Source organism: Gossypium raimondii, chromosome 7, assembly GCF_025698545.1.
Source record: "Gossypium raimondii isolate GPD5lz chromosome 7, ASM2569854v1, whole genome shotgun sequence".
Taxonomy (NCBI): Eukaryota; Viridiplantae; Streptophyta; class Magnoliopsida; order Malvales; family Malvaceae; genus Gossypium; species Gossypium raimondii.
This window is the reverse complement of record NC_068571.1, coordinates 12,754,801-12,767,547: the sequence shown is the minus strand read 5'-3', so window position 1 is coordinate 12,767,547 and position 12,747 is coordinate 12,754,801. Positions and strand designations below refer to the sequence as shown.

General features: G+C 34.4%; 1 protein-coding gene across 3 annotated transcripts; it reads right to left on the bottom strand.

Moving 5' to 3' along the window:
* Positions 1 to 2,649: 2,649 nt before the first annotated feature.
* On the bottom strand, positions 2,650 to 12,282 carry LOC105801081 (uncharacterized). 3 transcript variants are annotated; one of them, XM_052633369.1, is made up of 20 exons: positions 11,761 to 12,282; positions 11,210 to 11,362; positions 9,701 to 9,879; positions 9,023 to 9,130; positions 8,300 to 8,470; positions 7,622 to 8,185; positions 7,238 to 7,312; positions 7,037 to 7,165; positions 6,884 to 6,958; positions 6,584 to 6,793; positions 5,980 to 6,132; positions 5,664 to 5,878; positions 5,407 to 5,524; positions 5,166 to 5,298; positions 4,896 to 5,097; positions 4,707 to 4,812; positions 4,487 to 4,630; positions 4,290 to 4,413; positions 4,036 to 4,152; positions 2,650 to 3,342 (listed from the first exon to the last, which is right to left on the bottom strand). In XM_052633369.1, the coding sequence occupies exons 1-20, from the start codon at positions 11,960 to 11,962 to the stop codon at positions 2,960 to 2,962; spliced, it is 3,561 nt and encodes a 1,186-aa protein (XP_052489329.1). In that variant the 5' UTR covers positions 11,963 to 12,282; the 3' UTR covers positions 2,650 to 2,959. The 3 variants fall into 3 exon arrangements, with proteins under 3 accessions (XP_052489329.1, XP_012487871.1, XP_012487872.1); XM_012632417.2 differs by having other exon boundaries at positions 4,487 to 4,627; positions 11,761 to 12,280; XM_012632418.2 differs by having other exon boundaries at positions 2,650 to 3,339; positions 4,487 to 4,627; positions 11,761 to 12,279.
* Positions 12,283 to 12,747: the final 465 nt, after the last annotated feature.

The following is a 12,747-nucleotide window of genomic DNA, read 5'->3' as shown; positions in this document are numbered from 1 at the left end:
CCTTAAAAGAGGCTGCATAAGAGTAAAAATTATATATATTAATAATAAATTAAAGTCAAAATATATATTATAATATATTTTACTTAAGTATTAAGTATATATATTTTATTATAATAATAATAATAATAAAGAAAGAAAAAGAAATAGAAAGAACAAACGAAAAAGAAAGAAACATAAAGGAAAGAAAAGAAAAAGGGAAGGAAAGAAGGAGAAAGCAAAGTTAGGGTTTCAAAGTTCCAAGTTCAATTGGTTAGTCAATTTAGTCCATTTTCTTGTAATTTTTATGTTTTTGAAATCCCGGTATTAAATACTACCCGACTCATGTACAAATTTTAGAAATTATTGAGTTTTTAAGTGTTGTCTATGTTGAATATTTTTAGTATTAGGGATTAAATTGATAGATTTTTAAGTTAGAAATGAAAAAGGATTGAATTGTAGAATAAAGCGTAAATTTTGAGTAATAGGGACTAAATTATGAAAATTTTGAAATTTAGGGATTTAAGTGAAATAGGAAGTTAAATTTAGTCTAACATGGAATTTGTATGAAAATAAAGAATTAAATGTAATGAAATAAAGTTAGTCTCGGTTTAGGGGCTAAATTGGAATTTAGGTAAATATTGAGTAAAAATTGAAATATTAAATATGAGATTGAATAGTGTTGTATTGATGAATTTTAATTGTTTTAATTTCGTAGCTAAAGTAGTACCGGAACTCTCGACTAAAAAGGGAAAAGATAAAGTCGACAAGGAATAGCTCAGAATTTTCGGTTTGTATTTCTATAATCCGAACTTAGTTATTAATTATTGTATTTTGATTAAATGTTATGATAAGTAATTGAGGTGAGTATTTGGCATTTGGATATTGAATTGAATTTATATATATATATGTGTGTGTGTGTGTGTGTGTGTGTGTGTGTGTGTGTGTGTGTGTGTGTGTGTGATTATATGAAAAATTGATATTGGATATTGATTGTTTTTGAATTGTGAAATTAAACCTGTATCGGCTTGAGTCGGATATAGATGGCATGCCATAGGATTGGAAGAGTTCAGGGATTTCTTCGAGTCGATGAGACACTGTGTTTCAATTTACTACTTCGAATTAATTCGATGAGGCATTGGGTGCCAATTTACTTCGGTTTAGCCGATGAGACATTGGGTGTCAATTTATTACTTTGAATTATCTAATAAGGCACTATGTGCCAAACTGGTGTGTTTGGTTGGATTCGCATATCCGTCCGAGTCCAAGTCGTGTTAATAGAGGTAAATGAATAATAAAGTTTATAATTGATATCGAAATGACATGGTATGAGAAATGGAAGTGAAATATGTTGCAAATATATGGAATATTTGAGTTATATACTCATGAAATGAATATGGAATGGATAATACAATTGTATAATGAAATGTGAAATAAATTGTGAAAAGTTATTTATATAACTAGTATGAGAATTGAGATATTTGTAAAACAAATGAAATATGATATGGTTGTTATAATATTTAAATATTAATATATGTTTATATTTCAATTGTATATTTGTAATTTCTTACCTTTAAATATTCGGGTTAAAGAAATACCACTAAGTTTTACTCAGCGTACGGTTTTGTTTTCCGTGTGCAGATTAGGTACAGTGATTTTGAAGAGTTGTAATTGAAGTTGTGAGCATCCATCTCATCACATCTCCAAGTGCCAAGAGGGTATATTTCAAAATTTTGAATAGAATGGCATGTACTTAGGAAGATCGAGTGTGTTCCAAGTAGTAGGGACTAAAATATAAGTTATAAATTTTATTTTTTTAATGTTCAAGTATATTAGTGATTAGCCAAAATCACTTTGGCACCAAATGTAATATTCCTATACCAGGTTTCTTGGGTTGAACCGGGTATAGGGGTGTTACACGATGCTTCAAACTGAAATGGTGAATAAGAAGCTTAAAATTTCTCACTCTAATGAGGGGTACCTATGGCACTTACGACTTGATCCTATTAACTAATAAATAATCACTAGACTTATGAAATATGGTCCTAAAGATGCTTAAGTATGGTTTTTTATTCATTTTTTATTTTTTTGAACTTTTTGAACTTTATTTAATATTTTACAAATTTATAAAAAAATTATTTGTTTTAGTATTTTTTTAATATTTTTTTAAAAAAATAAGCTTTGAAACAAATGACTAGGACAACCACATATCCAGGTTCATTCCAACATTCTTTTAATTTTTTATTTTTGCTGACATGGCAATACCATTAACTGCCATGTTAGCGCTATAACAGTGAACGTTAGTTAAAGGGCTTATTTGACCAGTTTTATTAGTTTAGAGCTTGATTGGATGCAAAAAGTTCAAAAGGACTTAATTGATTTTTTTGAAAAATTTTGAGGGCCAAAAATACCATTAAACCAAGTATTTAGTGAAGAATTGAATATTGAACCCCAAGAACTTTTTTTGGTTTCATTTTCACAAGCATAATTTTTTGTAGATGATATGGAGACCGAATTCAACATTGGATTCACTCCAAATTCGCTGCAAATTATAACATCCAAATCCATAAAAAGTTGATGGGATATAATTGAAAAGAAGAAAAAAGAGCGGATAGGATATTTGGCCTCATGAGAATAATTCTGAGACCAAAAAACTAGATCATGGATTATACATTTACATAATATAAGAAGTCCTTTAATTGCAAGGAAAGCTTAGTTTCAGTCCCTAGGGAATGTAGTTCGTAATTGTAATGCAAGCCACATAATCATCCTAAGAATACAGCAATTTAGAGATAGCAATAGCTACAAACAAACTTTTGAAAACAATAATCCTATGCGATTGTGACTGCTTTAAGCAATGATTACAAGGAAAAAGAATTATCAGCATTTACTAACATAGCATTCTCGTATTCGCATATGAACATGAAAAATTATATATATTCATTTCATATAGGGTATTAGGAAACAACAGTCTCACTTGATTTCACTGGTTCTGGTGAGTTTCTTCTGGGTTCTTTCCTTTGCCTCTAAGCATGTCAGTAACCCTCATGATTCGCATGAATCTGGTATCCTCTGCCGCTGCTGGTGATGCTGCAGATTGCAGAGCTTCAACTGGTTCTGTTGGTAATTCCGTAATTTCTTTCTTGCCTAGCAGTCCACTTTCACCAAAAAAGCTAGTCACTGATGACGCAATCCCGAGGTGCGCTCCCACCACCTTACTCAAAGCCTCAAAAGTCCCACCTGACCGTTCTTTCAATATTATTTCAAGGGCTTCTTTGTGTGCCGGATCAAGTGCATCGGGGTCTTTTAATAAGTTCTGTATGGTGGGAAGGAGGAAATCACGGATGCTATTTGCAGAAAGATCTGCTACCCAAAACAAAAAAAAACAAGAAAAGAAGGATAAGCACCAACATTACATCAAAAGAAACCTTATTTTTAAATGCAAATATCTATGTACACATATGAACCATCTGAGAGGAAACAGAATAAACTATTACAAATTAAAAGCAGCAATATTTTATGTTTCCTTCTTGTTGCTGGATACTGTACAGGGAAAAGTTCAATCCAGGCACACACGAATTAATGCGTGACCAGAGAGCATCACTATAAGAAGGTTTGATCTGTGTCCAGCATGGAAATGAATCCGGGAGGAAAAAGGCTCCAACAAGGTGTTCAAAGGAAAATATAGAGAAACGTATTCTTACTACAAACATATTATGATTATTTTATAAGAAGAAACATTTAAGGGAAAACTGGAAATAAATGATAAATTAATTGCAGTAATCATTATTACTCCTTTCTGACATCCTACCAACATGCATGATGTTCATGGTTTTAAACTGAGATTTATCAGTATCTCTGGGAAACCATTAACTTATGATGAGACCAGAAATAAAACCAAGAGAGGCATTTGATCCCCCTGCCCCCAGGGCAGTGCATCTTGTCCCCTTGGTTTTAATGGATTTTCACTCTTCCCTCACCCTTCTATTTTTAGTGATGACAGTAACGGAGAACAGAGAATGGGAGAAATATTGTCCCCAGTAAATAAGACAAGCAAACCTGTAGCATCCAGAGCACGAATAGCTTCACAAAATGCATTAGCTCTCTGCCGACGACGCATCACATCCGTTGAAGAAACAGGTGTGTTTGTCAGTTGGAAAATCTTGGATAAAAGATGTAGATCACGTTAAGGAAACAATGGGTTCTCACAATAAATGGACAGTGGCAACCACCACAATGGCTAAAATAAAATACACAAACTCAATGACGGAAGTTCTAAAAAATTGATTTGCAAATGAAAGTCAAAAGGATATAATCCCCAAGTCTCTCCGTTGTATGTGGAACAGCTACCACTAATGAACGGACCACAGCAATAGTTGCTTCAAGGGATCCATCTTCAAGAAAAGCATCCATTTGAACACGTATTTTATCAACAATCTGCAACATAATAAGTTAGAAAGAACAATTCATAGGAACTGCACCAGCATGAATCAGAACAAAAACCCTGTACCATATCATTTTTAAAATGTTGTGCCACAGCTCCAAATGCATCTATGCTTGCATACTTCACATTCAGGTTTTGGTCAGAGCCAAGAGTAATCAGGGCAGGGAGAACATGTGTAGACGCTACTTTTGCATCAATATACGGCACCTGCTAAATGAACAAGGTCAATATCTCTTATTATCAGATGTAGCGGGATCTATTTGTTTTTAGGGAAAGAGAAACATACAATGACTTTGAGTATATTGGCAGCACTGATCTTCATTTCTATATTGGAGCTTACAACCATTTCCCACAAGATATTGAATATCATGCCATGATGTTCTTCGAATGTGCTGTATTATTGAAGAATATTATTTGTGAAATGTTCAGCAATAAATAGCAAATAACTAGGAAAAAGGTTCTTTCAATTACAAACCAAAGGAAGCGGACAGCATTAACAATATCCATGTTGTGTGTTGTAGACCGACTCTCCTTCGTGGCACCTTCCAATAGCAGCTTTCTCAAGTAGTCAGCTAATTGTTGACGCTTACCAGGAGATCCTAGAACGCCTGCCAAGAGAAGTGGTAGGACCCCTAGAATAGCAAGTCTCTCTGCCACAGCTGTTCTTGGTCTCAAACCTGCAACCAAGAAACAGTTATGGAATATGCAATGATTAAAGGTCAACAAGATTCTATGAATCCAATACCTTTGATTCTTGAATGAATGTTTGGAGGGAAAAACGTCAGATCTGCATCATCCCCAATTGCTATCAAGAATACAGGCAGCATTATGCGTATCAAATAAGAATCCCCAAAACATTCAGAAACAGCCAACAAAAACTGCAATAAAGTGATATAGATTAGAAACAAGAACAACGCATTATTTTCAATAGAACAAGCAATGCAAAGCAGAAGATGCCATTAAAAATGCACTACTGACCAAACTACCTTTGTAATTCGGTTTCTCAAGTTATCTTCTTTCTGGGGTAACAAGCAAGCCAGCTGTAGCAAACCAGAAAAGCAATCGACATGCACCCATTCGAATGCAGGCCATTCAACATGTCCCCTAGTAGGATATTAAAATTTATGAAAATCAAAATCTGCTCATAAATATGCCATCAAATATCTCATATGCTCATCCAAATGTCAGATATAAAAGGAAATGCAAGCCTGGTAAAAACAACAAGGAGAGAGCAAAAATTTACCCTGCATACAGTTCAAGTATGGAGTTGGACAACAATGTCCCATTTGACTCCGAAACAGAGGAAAATGGGCAAGTCTCAATTGCTTTCTGATGAATAAAAGGAAGCAATTTAGCCAGCATTCTTAATGAAACATCAAGATTCCAACGCTCTTGTTCACCTAAAACACGAAGGTGGGACTCCACAGACCCTTCAACACCAGAAAGAGGTGGGCAACGCTGAAAATATAGGTGGAATGATATTAAAATGTATAAGTATTGCAAACTGGAAATGTGGTAGTATTGGCTGGTAAGCAAGAATTGAAAGGACAAAATGCTACCTGAGCAGAGCCTAAGATATGAGAGAGTAGAACTCTCAAAATATGGTCTAACTTGTTTCCCCAATTTATTATTGCAGGAAGTAGTTCTTTTAGTGCTGTTTCAACAACCACTCCAGATGGATCACAGGCCAATTGGAACATCAACTCCTCAACCTATCGAGGAACAAATAAGACATTAAAGAATCTTTATCTATACTAGATTATACTACACCCATGATGCGGGAGAAAAACAGAATTATGTGTGTATTTTTCTAGTTTTTAATATAAAAGATATAAAAAGACAAAAACACCTTCAAAATAATATAATTTACTTTGTAAAGCAATGATATTTTAGTCATTACTCAACTAAGTTTGTGCCTAGTTGACTCATGATACCAACTCAATTAAGGGCTTAATATATAGTATAGATATATATATACAAATAAATATATACTACCATACTCTATTTCTTTCAAGTCATGATATGTTATTATGCTAAGGGCAAAAGGCTCCATTCCCTAGACCATGGGTCATCAACCTGTTCTAGAGCTTACACTGTAGGCAATTCTGTCAAGTCAGAATTTCTTCTTCATGATTGCCTCGAAGCATATTTAGTGAAGCTGACCTTGAAATATTTATCCATCAGCGGAAAGAGTGGGAGCAACAAAGCAAGGTTGTGTGCAGCAGCTTCTCGAACAACCGTTGCAGGATCTTCTATTAGTTGTTGCACAATAGATAGAATAAGAGAATCGCGAATCTCAGGTCGGACAAATTCAGCAAGCTCTCCACATGATTGAGCAACCAGCAATCTACGCTCCTCATATGTATGATTTATCTGCATTTAGAAAACCAAAAAGAAAAGACTGATATCAGGCTACAACAAATAAAACTGAAAAAACGAGAAATAAGCAGTACAGAAACTCACTTGTTCCCAGCACTGGGGAAGCAATTCTGTTTCTGTTCTCATCTCCCCCACATTTTTAGCAAGGCTGACACATGCCTGAAATGAAGTTGAAAAGACTTAGCAAAACTTGTAGCTATTGGATTCTAAAACCTGATTCTTTGAACAGTAACATACATCCATTATAATTCGCCTTTGCTGCTCATCTGGACGTTTAATCAAATTGAAGAGTGTGTGTGTCAATGAATCTCGAGTGCTGCTATCTGGATGCCTCTCGATGGCACACATTATCAGTGGAAGAAGCTCCTACAGATAAATAAAATAAATAAGATAGACTGATAGATGTTCTAATAAAAGGTAATGTAGTCAGAAAGTGACCTCCCGATGATTGATCAAAACATATGGTACAATCTTAGGCAAGGCATCTGCAAGGATTTGAATAGTCGCCAAACCCTGTTAAATTAACAAAAGAAAACTCAGCATCAGACATGATAGGTTTACTTGAATGTCTTCAACAGGAAAGACAAAAATAGAGCAGACACGGAGACAACTGCAAGAGTGGTGAATCAGGACGGTGAGGAAAGCAGAGTTTTCAAATAAATAAAAATATGCTATTCAAACGGAAAACCATTCAAATTTAAAGAGAGATGAAAAATATCATATCTTGCATTAGAGACTCTATGCACTCAATCTCCCCACAAAATCCAGAGAAGAGAAGCTCCTACTACTTGAGGATAAGGATATAATATCATAAAAACTTACCATATTCTCAGGAACAGGTTCACTGCCAAGGTTTTCAGAATTTAAATGCAACCCGCTATCTTCTGATAGTGGTTTCTCTTCTTGTTGAGATAGGTTTCTACCATCTGGGAAACCATCAGTACTGTTAGAAGGATTCATACTTGATTCTGGCAAATTTTCTTCAGGCTTGGGAGTGCTGTTGTCGAATGTTTGAACTGGCATTACCAGCGTGTTGCTGTCTACAACTTCTGCTGGTTCAATATGATGAGAGATTTGAGTTCTATTATCATCCATCTCCACGACTTTCTCTTCAGTCTGTATTGCCTCTTTGTCACCACAGCTGGAATCAACTAAATCCGAAATATTTGTTTTTTCAGCCTTTAATCTTTCAATTTCCATCTGCAAAGACTTTATTTCTTCCTTGTAACTTTCTATAGCCTCGGACTGAGTAGAGTCGAGATTAGCAGCCACTGGATTTTGTAAAGAACTAGATCCTTCAATGTGCATTTTCAGAGATGTGATTTCAGCTCTACAATCATTCAGTTCCTTCCTTTGGTTTTCTAAGGCTTGCTTCAGATCTTGTGTCTGAAAAAATATGAAATCAATGTAGTAATCACCATTTTAGCATTTTCAAGACCTGCTTAAAAGCAATTATATTAGAGCGAACTGCTTAAAAGCAATTATATTAGAGAGAACTACCAGATTTTCCTTGTCCTTTACATCCTTCTGAGTGGCTTCCAAGGATTTTGTTAATGCATTTATTTGACCTTCAGCCAATTCTTTGTTTTTCATCAAGCACAGTTTCTCATGATTTAAACTCTCATTTGCCTCTTTTAATGAGTCATTTTCTCGAATCATAGAAATTTTCTCCTGCAACAGAAGAGCATTACTGTCTTCAATGACAAGAAATTCACAGCAAGTAGAAAACTCTACATGAAGTGTAAGAACAAATATTGTTGAAACATTGATCCTTTATAATCATAACTGAACACTTCAAATGCCAAAGATACATTAAGTCAAGCAACAAGCATCTACAACATAGGGAAGAAACATCTATAACAAACAATGTCAAACACATCAAAATGTAACTAAAAAAAAGGTGCTCGTAGAGAAAGATATTGGATCAAGAATCTGTTCTTTTCTCTAATTGATATCTACAGGCATAGATATTTCCTCAATGAAACAATTCCAAATGATAATAACGTATAATAAGTTTGAAGTGCTGTCTTAGTGAATATCACAACTGAGAGTTCAAGTTGATTTTATTGCACTCAGGGATTTGAAAGATATACAAACACAAGTATGCGACTGAAACAGTGTTTCCCATGAAGCAAAGTCAACAATAATAAAGGACAATAGATATAGAGTATAGAGATGAAATATATTATTATTTGATATGAATAGTATAAACATCTCGCTTACCTCAGCAGCTTCTGAAGTTGAAGACAGGTACTGGTAATAATAATGGCGTAACGCATCAGGTACAGATGCTGGTGAGTTTTCCCAAACATCTAGGTTTTGATCTGTAACCTAAAATTATATAAGATAAATCAGCTATGACGAGTTTTAAGAACTAGTCATAAAAGACGCACATTCACCAGATTAGACTCTTTCTTCATATCCTTCAGGAGCCTCAAAACATACTTGTGTAAGAGAAAAAATTAAGATTTAGAGCAAATAAAAGATGAAAAAATTGGTTCTGAGAACTCTATAAACCATTATAGCTTCTCTCTCTTTGTGCTGATTTTACCATTTGAAAAGATGTTGGAACATCCCTAGAAAAAGAAAATTACTTAGGCTCTAAATTTGAATAAAAAAACCGGATCAACCCCAGGCTGTGTTTTCTGTTTTTTAAACACCCTTCATGTTCAGAAAGTCTAATTTAAGACGTTATGAGACAATTAGTTTGTACTTCTTAGCAGGTTCCAAATGATAATTCAAAAATTCCACAAATTTCAGATTATTGAGATTTGCAGGGAAGCTAGCCCTTGCAGCCAAACCAATCACAAAAGATGTTTAGATCTTCCACAGCTAGTTGGTGCAGATTTACAGAATTAACAAGCAGTAACAAGAAGAAAATGCTACCAACTTTTTGCATACCTCTTCATAAAATGTCATTGCAGTTAGTCGATATCCAGCTATTAGCAAATATTCCTTTACTGTACAATTTAGATCTTTACGCTCGTTAGCCTTCAATGGGCCTAAATCAGAAAAGGGAGCATCTCGCTTTTGCCGATGTATTTCCGGTGCATGATTTACATGATTGCTTACACTTGGTTCTACATATGCATACAACATAAAAGGAATTTAGACATGCCAGATGCATGGTGACATCTAATAATAAAAGCAATGTTGTCAAGGGTGCTAGGTGCACTCGAGACACTAGGACCTATATATAGCCTGAGGCGGAAGGAGCAAAAAAAAGCGCTCGCCTAAGTAAACCAAGGCGCAAACATATAAATGAATATATATAATGTGTATAAAACATATGTAACTAGTACATATAATTAATAAGTATTAGTTAATTAGTAAAAGAAAGATCAATTTTAATATAGTTCAATTTATAAATTCAAAACATTGTTCAATAGTTTAATTGTTTAAGTTTAATAATTTACTTAATGTATTGTAAAATAAAACACCATAAGAATGAAATTAAATATCATTATCAGAAACTAGCTCTAAATTTCGTTCATCTTCTCTTGAAAAAGTTAACTAGGTTTTTATATAATAAAATTGGTTAATAATTAATTAAAAAAGTCATTTATGATATTTTATTATATTTTTTCTTTTAAAAGTCAAAAAATAATAATAAACAGGAGAACGAAATGACTCATTAGTGAAGCACATTTTTTGCGCTTGGCTTTGCAACAAAGGCTCCCAAAAAGCACACCAGGTGCTCGCCTGATGATGTCACCTTGCCTTGAGGAGGCTGAGGCGGTAATGGCCATTTGCACTACGCCTTAGCGCCTAGTCGCATGCCTTGACATCACAGGATAAAAGCATGCACAAATAAAACAATCCCCTAAAATGCCCAATTTACTGCTGGAAATCCTACAAAGCCCGCCAGATAATGCAAAATACTTGCCTTTGAAAAGCTACTGAAGCAGAATTTGGGATGTTTATTTGCAAAGAATGACATGAATATCTATCATGGTTAGGAGAAAACTATATTTCATTCTGTGCATAGACATAGTCATGCAAGGTGGCCAACCTCATGTAATGCAAACGGAGCCAAAAAGAATAATTCCCTTATTGCTCACCTTTAATGCATGTACCAACAGTGAACCTATATTTTATTTAGGTAGCCATTCTTGAGCACTTTGTTTCCTCTAATGATTCTTACAGCCATAAATAAAAAGCATGCTGAACATGTAATACTCAAAGAGACTAAAATTTTCTCTAAAAATACACACACACACACACACACAAAATAAAAAATAGACTGTTGGATTTATGTTTTTGCCATTTGCCTTTTTCTTTTTTAGAAAAATATAAATAAGAAAGAAAAAGGCTATAAAATAAATAGAAAGCAAAAGGCATGTAACTAAAGCATAAACCAGATGGATTCTAAGTGCAACAATACAAATATTGATTAATAAGAAATGTTACCACTCGATTTATCCTGAGTGAGATCTTCTTTTCTTTGTAACTCAGTCTTGAGTTTCACAATGTCTTCTTGAGCTAAACGTAGTTCATAGTCACTAAGCGCTAGTTTTTCTTCAATTGCTTCTTTCTCTTCTAGCAAACTCTGAGGATCTAAAACTGCAGTTCAAGAAATAAAGGTTAGCTGAAACCATAAATAAGGTTCACATAGTCGATGCTAAGTCTAAATTGAAACCATCAATAAGGTTCACTAGCTATATCTTCAGCATAAGCATTCCATCTTCCACATATAATGATATATATTTTCTAGCAAGATCGTAAAAATGCCTTCACTAACAACCACATTACGGTAGAATTAAGCTGAGAGAGGAACCATCCTTAATTCTTTACTCTCTATCAACTGCGAAGACAACAAACTAACTTGCTTCTAACAAATTCAGCTTCCACTTAGTAATTACTTGTATTACTAACTTGAACCTTCTAAGAAGTTTATATAAAGCAAATTCCAATGATTAATTAATTTTTTTTAAAAAAATTAAAAAGAAAAAACATTGTACCTCGAAGAGAGCTGTAACGAGAGATTTGATCGGGAGGGAAATGAGAAGGATCAGAGAAGAACTCCTTGAGACGAATCGCTTGAGCATCACGGCCATCGTCGAGAAGCTCGTGGAGTAATTCAAATGCCGTTAACAAGTAATTTTCTTCCAGTAAAAAATTCACCACGCAATTGCATAGCGAAGATCTTTCAACATCCATCATCCAATTCCTTTCCCGATCAATCAATCTCCGTCGTTCAACAACACCACGATCTAATCAACCATTTATCTCAAAACAAAATCTATATAAGTATTTATGGTTTACGAAATGGCTGCAGAGCTCGTTTGTTTTCCAAGTCCTTAAGCAGAAAAGCGAGGAAAGAGAGTTGGGATTTGGTGTGGCAGCGAGGTATGAAGATTTCTTGGATCTGAAGAGGCTTTTAGATTTAGATGTGGGCGAGGGATAAAGAAGGCCGTTGGATCCTTCAAATTTGAGAACGTGCGTCGGCGCTTGAGAGTTTGGAGTAGCGTCAGCCTAAGTCAACGGACCGCTTCGCTTAACTGCTTTGGGCATGCTTTAGCTTTATAAAAAAAGTTCTTGTTCGAGAAAAGTGAGTGAAAAAATATTATTGAAATTTAAAAAAATTATTACTTTAAAAATAAATAAATTGTTGTGAAGAGTTAAAGATATTTAAATAGGAGATTTTATATTTTAGGTTTTTTAAATAATACAAAAAAATAATTAAAATGGTACATCATCAGATTATTTACTAAAATGGTACGTTATGAACACTAATTAGAGGTGGTGCCTGACAAGGTGGCGGCACCATCTATTTTTTTGTCCCCCATCATTAGGTCATAATAAGTTATAAAAAATAATATTTTATTAGTGGTGCCACCCTATATGGCGACACTGGTATATCACACATATACAGGGTAAAGTAGGGGCATCATACAAGTTAGTGTTGGAGGGGAATGTCAAGCAGCATCGAACCCCTATATATATCC

Excerpts from the sequence above, each read along its gene's own strand:
- LOC105801081 (XM_052633369.1), bottom strand. The coding sequence starts at position 11,962 with ATGATGGATGTTGAAAGATCTTCGCTATGCAATTGCGTGGTGAATTTT. Across the intron at positions 9,131-9,700 it reads CAATGACATTTTATGAAGAG|GTTACAGATCAAAACCTAGA; the intron begins GTATGCAAAAAG and ends ATATAATTTTAG. Across the intron at positions 4,813-4,895 it reads AATGCTGTCCGCTTCCTTTG|CACATTCGAAGAACATCATG; the intron begins GTTTGTAATTGA and ends TCAATAATACAG.